The following is an 11,446-nucleotide window of genomic DNA, read 5'->3' as shown; positions in this document are numbered from 1 at the left end:
AATCTTCAAATTGAATTAAATTAAATATCCAGTTAATTAAATAAATAAGAAATTTTGGAAATATTTCACTGTTTCTGTTATTAATGTTGATAAAAAGTAAATTATTTATTAATAAACATATAATTATTTTTATAAAAAATAATTTATATAGTAATAAAAATAATTATTTTTATAAAAAATAATTTATATATTATGATAAATAAATTATTTATACAGTATTATTTTTTGTAGAAATAAATAAATTTATTTATAAAAATTATTTTTCATAAAAATAATATAAAAATTATTTGTATAAATTATATTTTACATAAAAATAGTATAGAAATTATTTATACAAATTATTTTTCATAAAAACAATAAATAAATTATTTACAAAAATTATTTTTTGATCCGATTAAAAATGATCTTTATATATATTAGACATATTATACAATTTATGTTTCTCGTCGACTAAGTTTTATCTACATCGATTGGAAACTGTAATGTAGCACCCTCTTTTCTGATTGATTGAAATAATCCATCGACAAACTCCCCCTAATATTCACCAACACACGTTTATTAATCTTCTAACGGAGCTATATAGAAAATTACACAAACCTTTTTTCTAAATGTAACAATTCCATTCTATTCTTTTTTTTTCGGTAAAAGAAAGCAATTTTTTTCGTCGCTAAAGATTAATGAAATAAATGAACATTAATAAAAAAAATAAAAAAAAAAAAAAAAAAAAGGTTGGAAAATTTCGCATTGAAAAGAATGAAATTTGATATAGCACTTAAGTAGTAATAGACACTCACTGTCAGACCAATTGAAACATTCTCCCTCGCAAATATATATATATGTAGTCAAAATCAATTCTCTGAATATCTGAATCAGTGAAATTCTCATCAAAATAGAGTTAAATTTAGCTGAAGTTAATTTGGAATAACATAATTGTGATTTTAGAAAATAAAAATAGAAATTTTTGCTTCGGAAATAAAAAAAAATTACTCCCGAAATAGTAAAGTTTACTCCTGGAATAGTAAAATTTACTTTGGAAATAGTATTTTTTTTGCCCTAATTCCAAAGCAAAAAGTTGTCAGAAGTACGCAGAAATTCTTGGCTTAGAATTTACTTTCGAAGTAGTAAAAATTACTGTAATTTTTGTTTTCTATTTTCTTTCGCGTGTAAAGGTAAAAAAATTTCCCCAAAAAAAATTTAACAAAACATTTTTCCATAGAATAAATATTGGCTCAAATCTGCTAGTTAAAAATTTACTAAACCTGGAACTAACAAAATTTTGTTTGGTCGCAACAACAAATCTGTATTATAGTAACAAATTCTTTAGTAAGGCAAAAATTTTCTAAACTAGGAACTAAAAAAAATTTTAGTTTTGTCGCCACAACAAACCGGTATTGTAAAACGAAATCGTTAACCAAAATTTTACTAAACCTAAACAAATTTTATTTGGTTGCTACGAAAAATCTGTATCTGTAACAAATTCCTTACCCAAAATTTTAGTAAACCTAAACAAATTTTGTTTTACAAAAAATCTGTATTTCTGTAGTAATAAATTCCTTACCCAAAATTTTACCAGACCTAAACAAAATTTTGTTTGGTCGCTACAACAAATTTCTATTATTGTAGTAACAAATTCTTTAATAATATACAAAAAAATACATTTATTGGTACAACAATACCAACGAAATATTTTGTAAGAAACTGTAAAATTTCGTTGTAACATCTAAAAATTTGCAGTAGCAACAAATAGCACAACTGCAAATTGGTATAGCAAAATTTTATTTTCAGATTCATTTTTCTCCGTGCATCATAAACGAAACTATTTTTTGTTCTTTTTAACCCAAAATTACGAACGACAAATTAATCCTTTCAGCAGAATTGAAGAGAAATTTACCATTCCCAAATGATCATTTCTGAAGCCCCTTATAATAATCCAACCCAAACCCCTTGAAGACATCCCGCATAAGCCACAAAATCGTAATAGACATCTCCTTCCAAATTGATTGGAACAGTACATAGACATCAGTAATTGGGCTTCGTAAAGCCATCATGATGATTGTGGTCTGATGGTATAGTTTCAATGTCGGTAAATTCGAAAACAACAACAACAACAACAGAAGCAGCAGCAGCAGCAACGATGGATGATAAACGGTAAATAGCAATAAACGGCAAATGCTCTCTCGTTCTCAGTAAATAGCTTTCAATAATAAATCGTTGCCAGCCGTCCAGCGGCATTCGTCGGGCCACCCCATTCCACTATATATATACACTCTTCCTCCTCCTCTTCCTCCAACCCCCGCAGTAGCAGTGTTAGTGGCAGCAGAACTACGTAAATATAACGATGGTGGTAGTAGCAGTAGCAGCAGATCACAACAACTATGATGATGGTAGTATTTAGTTGTGTGGCATCGTCATCTATGGTGGTAGTAATGGAAACAGAAGCATCAATAATACTGGTGGTAGTACACTCTCACATTCAGAGTACGCGCGAGCAGTTAGCAAGAGTAGGAGAACGCGCGCCGGCCGTTAACTCCTCACCCCCTTGCGATTTTACCCCTCGTTCAGCTCCCCCCCCTCCCCTTTACCCCGTTTTCCCCCCCAAATGCTTTGCTAAACCCTTATTCGCAGTTGCGCCCGCAATACCCGCGGCAATTCTCCCCCTTTTTCCCACCCCCGCATTTCAAAACGATGCTGTGCTTTGCTACTGCTACCGCCATCGTTTCCCCTCCCCCCTCCATCCCCTCTCTTTAGTACCGTCAACCCGCCATTACCACCACCCGCTCGTTCGTCCGTGTACCCTAAATCTCGCGACAATCAGTCAGTAATCGGGCGTCAACGGGCTCGGTTTAGGAGGCGCCCGTGCGTCTTTCCTTTTTATCTCTCTCTCTTTCTCTATCCATCCTGCAATTTGGTTTTATTTTTGGTTTTTTTTTTTTTTTGAAAAAGTATTTTGGAGTGAGAGAGAGTTAACCCCCTACCACCTACACACGTATATAGTTAACTGTCCACGAGAGACACGTGCTGCTGCTGTTGCTACTTTTTTTCTACCGGTTTCCTTCTCTCGACATTTCCCCCTCAATCAAGCCCTCACCCCTCCCTCCAATCAAGTAGCGTTTCGCGTGCGCACGTGGTTCCGCCGGCTTGTGTCGCGGATGACCTAATCATTGACAATTATGTTCACTGCTGAGGCTCACTTTTGATGAAAGGGAGAGAGAGAAAGAGAAAGAGAGCGTCATAAACCACGATTAGGAATGTGCTTCTGTGAAGTGATATTTAAGTATGGAGGAAATATTGTTCAAGGTCAGGTGTGATTAAAACACATCGGTATTGAGGTACTTTGGAAGTCCTGGATTTAGTATCGGATATGTTTTAGTTTCGGGTATTTTTCAGTTTCGGATATGTTCTGGTTTCCAATCTTTCTAGTTTTGAATTTTTGTAGTTTCGGATATAATTCAGAATTGAATATATTAAATTACGATCTCTAGTAGTTTCGAATATATTCCAGTTTCAGATATGTTCTAGTTTCGAATATGTTCTGATTTTGGGGGTATCCGGTTTCGGATATATTCCAAAATCAGATCTTTCTAGTTTTGTATATATTTTAGTTTCGAATCTTTCTAGTTTTGGACATATTCCAGAATCGGATATATTCTAGTTTCCGATATTTTGTAGTTTCTTTCTAGTTTTGGATCTTTTCAGTTTCGGTTCTCTCCAATTTCGGAACTTTTTAGTTTCTGATATATTCTAATTTCCGATCTCTCTAATTTCGGATATATTCTAGTTACCGATCCAGTTTCGGATCTTTTCAATTTCGGGTCTTTTGAGCTTCGGATATATTCCAGAATCGGATATATTCTAGTTTGGGTTCTTTCCAATTTAGGATTTTTCTAGTTTTGAATCTTTTCAGTTTCGAATATAATCCAGAATCGGATATATTCTAGTTTCGGTTCTTTTTAGTTTTGGATCTTTCCAGTTTCGGTTCTCTCCAATTTCGGAACTTTCCAGTTTCGTATATATTCTAGATTCCGATTTCTCTAATTTTGGATATGTTCTACTTATCGATCGAGTTCCGGATCTTTCCAATTTCGGGTCTTTCTAGTTTCGGGAATATTGTAGAATCGGATATATTCTAGTTTCCGATCTTTCCAGTTACAAATTTTTTCAATTTCGGGTCTTTCTAGTTTCGGATAAATTCTACTTTTCGATCTTTCTAGTTTTAGATCTTGCTAATTTCGGATATGTTAAAATTTCCGATCCTTCTAGTTTTGGCTATATTAAAATTTCGACTACATTCTAGTTTTAAATCTTTTTGGTTTCAGATCTTTCTAATTTCTGATCTTTCTAGTTTCGGATAAAATCCAATTTCGGAGATATTCAGATTCTACTTCAGAATTTATTAAGACTCTAGTCCAGGATACATTCAAAATCTAGCTCAGCATATACGCAGTTTCTCATATAATGTCAAGGACAGAAGTGCTTCATATTAACTGATGACTCCGATTTATCTAAAATTGTTACAATTTCAAAATTCTCAATTAATTTATATTCAGTTGTTTCAATATATTTCTAATATAATATTAATTCAACGGAATTTATCATAAATATCGAATCTATACAGGAAGAAATAAAAAGTTCTGCTAGAAAATAAAAAAACTCGACCTTTCAATTGGGTTTTTTTTTTGTAACTTCAATTTCCGGTCAATATTGAACCTGGTATTTTCAACAGGTCCTAAAAACCCATTGGGATTTAATATTCTAGCAAATTCTGATATTGATACAGTAATAGGGACTGAAAAAAAGCAAAACAGAATTTATTCAGCATTTTAGTATATTTAAAAGTATTTAGTTAATTTTCTGAAGTATTTCTTAGAGGGGAAAGAGGGAAAATATTTAGCAGAATTTAGTAATTAATTACGTGAAATCTAATTTAGTTTCTTTTGTAACAAAAATAGTTGATTCTTCTAAACAGACATTAATGATAATGCAGATTCGTATATGCAAACAAAAGAAGTGTTTGTAATTCAACATGAGTGATTCGCAACAATAGATAAAAGAAAAATGCTTTCGAAATATTTAGGGGAATGTGACAAAACAGATCTTGAAAAGATCTTTTCACTGGGTTTTAAGATTAATAGCAGTCGTGAAATGTACTTGTGTATTGTGTTAAAAGGTCATGTGTGAACTCGAAAAGAGGATTAACAAAAAAAAAAGAAAAATGAGTGCAAAGTGTAGTGTGTTCAGAAATGGACTTGAAACCCGAAAGTGTTGTTAGTGACACCTGTTGACAAGGAAAGTCGGTGACGTTCCACCGCAATGGGATAAGAAAAAATGATTAGAAAATTTAACAAAAATTATGCAAATAAAGAACATGAGTGAGTGAGAGAGGAGAATTACGATTGATCGATCTAAAGTGGTTCGACAAACAAGTTCAGTTTTGAGTACTTGGCAGACCTTTGTTCTTGATATTCAGCGTTATTACAGTGTGCACCCCCCCGTTTTCCACTGCGAGATTTAATTAAGCCCAGCAGATTCAGTGTCGCGGTTGGCCTCCTGGGAATGGACCCACGAAGACCCCTTAAAAAGCGAACTTACGAGGGGAACTTCATCCCTCGATATTCCCGAGAAATTCATAGGCGCGTCGCTTAGAATGGCTTATCAATGAAATTAAATTACCGCAGTAAGAGCAGATTAAATCAATAGCGAGCAGAGCCGGGTTTTGGTATATACGATAATCGAGCCGTCGATAAGTCGTCTCAGTTGAATTAATCGTGTAAGCCATTAAACGCGCAAGCGTTTCGAATGTGTGTTCGATCTGATAAAGTTAACCGATCGAGAGCCACTTAAACCCAAATCCATTAACCAAAGATTTCACAAACCATGTAGACAATAATATCAAGTCGCACATAGATCAAATGTCCTCTTTGTTATTGTTCGAAAAATGGCAGAAACCGATAAGCGTAAGACAAATGATGATGATCCCAGTTCACCCCAAGAGACAATAATTTCCTGTGACAACAATAATGAAACAAAATCAAGTCCAACATTTTTGAACAACGAAAGAATAAGGTGCGAATTAACGGACGGCTCAGTGGACAACATTAGAATTAGTTCTTGGCACGATCACGTGTACGCAACACCGCCTCGAACCCCAACACCCCATAGGATCAGTGATATTCTAGGTTGGAGTTGTAGACCCTCATTGGGTTCAACTACCAAAGGGCATATCTCCTTAGGGATGGGCACAACTAAGCTACTGGCTCCAACCCCCAGGAGATTCACCGGAAGTCCTTTAATTCGTGCTCCACTGCCTATTTATTCGCCCTTGCCAGCACATTCGCCAGCTTCAATACAAGGTAGTTTGACGTCACCCCCATGTACACCGAGTCCTGCTTCACCACTCATGTCACCCTCTTCAATAGCAAGCATTGGAATGATATCATCTCCAAAATTACAGTGCACCGAACAATTATCAAGACAAAATGTTAATGCTTTTCAATTGGCAAATGCCACCGATACAACAACAACAACAACATCATCATCATCGGGAATTCATCATCTTGACGATATGAATGACGATCGACCACTCAATTTGACGACCACTTCAAGAGTTCGAAGTCCATCAACATCGCCAAGCTCGTCTATTCTCAGTGGACGTTCAGTGTACTCGAGGTCTTCACCTACAATGTTCAGGGAGCCACAGACCGAACCCTACATCCTCGGAGTGCACCGCAACCCACACCATGGCTTGTCTCATCAACCTTATGTACATAATGGAAGGCAGATTGTTGCTGACGTTGTTGCACCTGCTTCATCTGGAAAAGGCATCAGATCCAGTGCTAAGGGTGAGTTGTACAATTAATCATGCATATATATATATATGTTCTGAGAATATTATTACGCTTATGATTTCATATTTTAATGGTTATGTTCTTGATTTAATTTACTTTTTGATATATTTTTTTGCAGACAACACACTGGGTCTATCAGACCCACTAATTTATTTAATTCTCTATTATTCCGAAATGACCGGATCGATTGGTATCTAAAATATCCTTTACATTTTAGAACTGAAGACCATTCACTTTTTAAATTTATCTAATTTTTCGGACAACAATTTTTTGTGGGTCCAATTGACCCAGTGTGTTCTCCGAGGGTTAAAGTAGTTATTGTACTAGTGCAAAACTTAAAATTTACCATGTAGTAATTGATAAAATTTGCCATATTTCAAATAGGGCTTTGGCTAGAACCTGGCCAGTTTTCCTAGTTTGAAAAAGTAAACTAGGTACAACAGAGAATAATGTACCACCTACATTTTAAATTTATCTAACAAATTTCTAGGTTCTGAAATTTTATTGTGGGTCAAATTCACCCAGTGTGTTTTCCAAGGGTTAGAAAAGTGATCAAATTTGTCATATATTTTAAAAATTAGGCGTTGGTAATTTTTTAGTCAGTTTTTCTAGTTTGAAACAATGAATTAGGTTTTTACAATTATCTTTTGCATACATATTTTTGAAATCCAATTTTCCGAATTTGAAATTAGGCTTTAAACAGGATCTAGCAAGTTATCCTAATTTGAAAAAATAAACTAGGCTTTGGCAAGAACTAGCCAGTTTTCCTATTTAACAATACAATTTAGAATTATATAATTTAGTATGACTTATAATTATTTTGTATAAAAATGGTTAAAATTTAATTGGTTATATTTAAAATAGAACTTTGACTAGGCTCTAGCCAGTTTTCCTGTTTGGCAAAATGAATTAGGTTTTTATAATTATCTTTTGTATAAAAATGGTTAAAATCCAATTTGATGTATTTGGAATATGGTGGCTTGGATCTGGATCTAGTCAGTTTTTCTAGTTTGGTAAAATAAATTAGGTTTTTATAATTATTTTTTACATAAAAATTGTTAAAATATAACATATTATATATATAATAATTATATATAATATAATTTTGTAAAAAAATTGTTACAGTACAATTTTCTGTATTTAGAATTGATCTTTAGTCAGGATCTAGCCAGTTTTCCTAGTTTAGAAAAATAAACTAGGTTTTCATATTTATGTTTTGTATAAAAATTGTTAAAATACAATTTGTCATATTTGATATGGGGCTTTGGCTAGGACTTAGACAGTTTTCCTAGTTTAGAATAATAAACTAGATAATTATAATCATATTTTGCATAAAAATTGTTAAAATTTAATTGTTCATATTTAAAATAAAGCTTTGGCTAGGTCCTAGCCAGTTTTCCTAGTTTGGAAAAATAAACTAGGTTTTCATATTTATGTTTTGTATAAAATTGTTAAAATACAATTTGTCATATTTGATATGGGGCTTTGTCTAGGACTTAGACAGTTTTCCTAGTTTAGAATATAATAAACTAGATAATTATAATCATATTTTGCATAAAAATTGCTAAAATTTAATTGTCCACATTTAAAATAGGGCGTTGACTAGGTCCTAGCCAGTTTTCCTAGTTTAGAAAAAGTAAACTAAGTTTTTATAATTATAAGAAGTATAAGAATTGTTTAAAATAATATGCCAAATAGGGCGTTTATTAGATTTAAAATAGGGCTCTGATTAGGACCGCGCTAGTTTTATATTTTTGTATACTAGTATTTTAATATTTTTTTTTTATATTTAGGGTAATTTATAGGTAATCTGACAAGGCTCTGACCAGTTTTTTTTGGTATTTTAGTATTTTAAAAAAATTTTTTATATTCGGGGTAGTTTATAGGAAAACTGACAAGACTCCCCACTTGGAAAGATTCCCAGGAAAGTGCCCCCTGGGGGTTCTATCAGACTTTCGCCGGAACTTTCAACGTAATTCCGTCGGAATTCCATCGGAGTTGCAAAGAATTTTCGATGGGATTCCGAAGGAATTGTGATTAATTTTTTTCAAAATTTTTAGAGTCTTAATTCCGTCGGAATTCCGTCAGAATCCCATCGGAAATTCTTTGGAACTCCGATGGAATTCCGACGGAAGTTCCGGCGGAATTCTGATAGAACCTCCAGGAGGCATTTTTCGGAGAATCTTTCCAAGTGGGTCTGACTAGTTTCTTTCTAAGTAGAACTTAGAAAGAACTAACTAGAAATTTAATATTTGGAGCAATAATCCTGAAGTAGGAGTTAATTTAAAAAAAAAAATCTTTTTTATCCCCAAAAAAAGGTTTTCAAAATTAAAAATGAAATTCTATTTTTGGATTTTTTTTGTGTTTTCAATGTATTTATATTGACAAGGACTATTGCGTGATCGAAATTAACAATTTTCGGGTGGGTTATTTAAAACCCACCTGTGGATAAGTTTTCACTATATTTGCATCAACAGATGATAAAGAATGGGTGAGGCGCGCGTATATGTAAATTAAAATAGTGATGAAATATTAAATAATGAAATTAATGAGATAAAATTTTCATATAAAATATTTAAGAGCAAAATTTTCACTCTGATAGGTATTTTAATTTTTAATTTTTTTTTTTTTTGTTCGTTTTAAAACGTTTTGTATTTATGCTTTTAAAATGAAAATGTTGTTAATGTGATTTGTTTTAAAATCAATATATAGATATATACGAATTTTGGGAGAGAATTCATATACAACAATTATACACTCATATACAGAATTTATTGATAAAAAAAATTTTAATGCTATAATATCTCCATTGATAAAACAATCTGTTGATATGTGAATATAATAATTTATTCTTTCATATATATATATATATATTTTGTAAAGAGCTAAAACACTAAACACACTTCAGTTGCAAGCACTCTCTGTTTTACGAATTTTATAGCTTTTATGGCTAACAATACTAAATTTAAATACCCTTTTAATACGATAATAATAAACGAACTGGAAACCAACATTATCGAAACATATATTTCGATTAAAAATTCATTACTCTTTCTCTCTTTATATTCTATTAGAAAAGAGGATAAATAATATTTTTTTTTTACTTTTTAAGACAAATTGTTAAAAATTAAATTGTAAAATTAAAAGATGAAAAAAAGAATTATTTTTTTTATATTTTCAACGATGATTTTTTAATTACAGGATATGATTGGAGGGAAAATTTAATTGGAAATGAAATTTTTATTATTTAATTAATTTTATTTAATATTTACACGATGGATATTTTTAGTATGAGCTATTTTCCATATACATATATATATATATATAAAAAGCATGTGTTGCTTTCGTCAATTTTCATTTATGCCTATAGGGATAATAGATTTATTTAGCATTAATTGAACCCTATAACTCACAATGATGGTTTACTGAACGCTTTTACAAAATCTGATGCTTCCTATTATGCAAACAATTATCCGGATTTCGAAAATTACATTTTCGGCCACTGAGTTAATTGTACATTATTCATGTCAATAACTGAAGTACATTTCTATATATATACCTATATATGCTAATATACATATATCTCTTGTAGCAAAAAAAAGAGAAAAAAGAAATTGAAATCGTAAATTTCTTTTCCCTTTAAGTTTTATAGAATATTAAAGGTCTTTTTTCTTTGTAGACTTTCTGGTGTAATATTTTTTTTTACTCTTCTCACTTAAGGCGTCATAAAAAAAAGAATATGAACAACTTTTCTTTATGAGTCCAGTTTTACAATACATATATCGATTCTCAAGGATTTGATATCTAAAAACTTAATTATTAAAGAGAATTTCATTTTATTGTTGTGTAAAAAAATTAATATTTTTTTTTATAAATATTTGATTTTAAAACTTATTTTTATTTGTGGCAAACGTTCGTTTCAGAACGAAAAAAATAGGATTTACTATTTTTTTTTATCATTAATATTTGTTGTAAATTAAAAAAAATTTACATTTAGAAAAAGATTTTAAACATTTTTGTTTTATTTAATAAATTATTCTTTATTATTTTTATTTATTTTCTGCTTTAACTGGAGTGAAATCGAGTAAAAAATCGACACAAACATAATTTTTTAACTCCAATTGTAATACAGTGGAGTGAAAAATAAAGTATTTAATAATATTTCACTCCAATTGAAATAAACTTGAGTAAAAAATTAACTGAGAAATCCTATTTCACTCCAATCATGGTACAATAATGATAAATGAACCCCAAAATAAGTTATCACTCCAATTTAACAACCTTGGAGTGAAATACCAACTCTACAATAATTATTAACTCCAATTGGAATAAACTGAAGTGTAAAATAGACTCCATAAGGATTTTTCAACTCCAATGAGGGTACACTAGAGTTAAAAATTGATTTCATGATATTTTTTCACTCCAATTGTAGTATACTGGAGTGTAAAATCAACTATTAAATAATATTTCACTCTAATTAAAATAAACTCAAGTAAAAAAATGCCACCAAAATCATATTTCACGCCAATCAGAATACAATAGTGACAAATCAACTCCAAAAGAATTTTTCACTCCCATTAAAATACTCTGGAATGAAATAT

At 31.2% G+C, this 11,446-nt stretch overlaps 1 protein-coding gene across 6 annotated transcripts in view; it reads left to right on the top strand.

Annotated features, from left to right (window-relative positions):
* Positions 1-2,800: 2,800 nt before the first annotated feature.
* Positions 2,801-11,446, top strand: part of LOC127288497 (homeobox protein 10) — a 65,835-nt gene continuing 57,189 nt past the window's right edge. Inside the window, exons 1-3 of one of the 6 annotated variants that reach the window (XM_051315977.1) lie at positions 2,801-3,329; positions 4,950-5,765; positions 5,881-6,839. In XM_051315977.1, the coding sequence (XP_051171934.1) occupies positions 5,936-6,839 (904 nt within the window). In that variant the 5' untranslated portion in view covers positions 2,801-3,329; positions 4,950-5,765; positions 5,881-5,935. Of the gene's footprint in view, positions 3,330-4,949; positions 6,840-11,446 lie in introns of all 6 variants that reach the window. The other 5 variants (XM_051315975.1, XM_051315974.1, XM_051315976.1 and 2 more) reach the window with 5 other exon arrangements.

This window comes from Leptopilina boulardi, unplaced genomic scaffold (genome assembly GCF_019393585.1).
Source record: "Leptopilina boulardi isolate dan_hultmark-lab unplaced genomic scaffold, ZJU_Lbou_2.1 LbouV2_392, whole genome shotgun sequence".
Classification (NCBI taxonomy): domain Eukaryota; kingdom Metazoa; phylum Arthropoda; class Insecta; order Hymenoptera; family Figitidae; genus Leptopilina; species Leptopilina boulardi.
The sequence above is the reverse complement of the archived record's forward strand: the minus strand, read 5'-3'. Positions and strand labels throughout refer to the sequence as shown.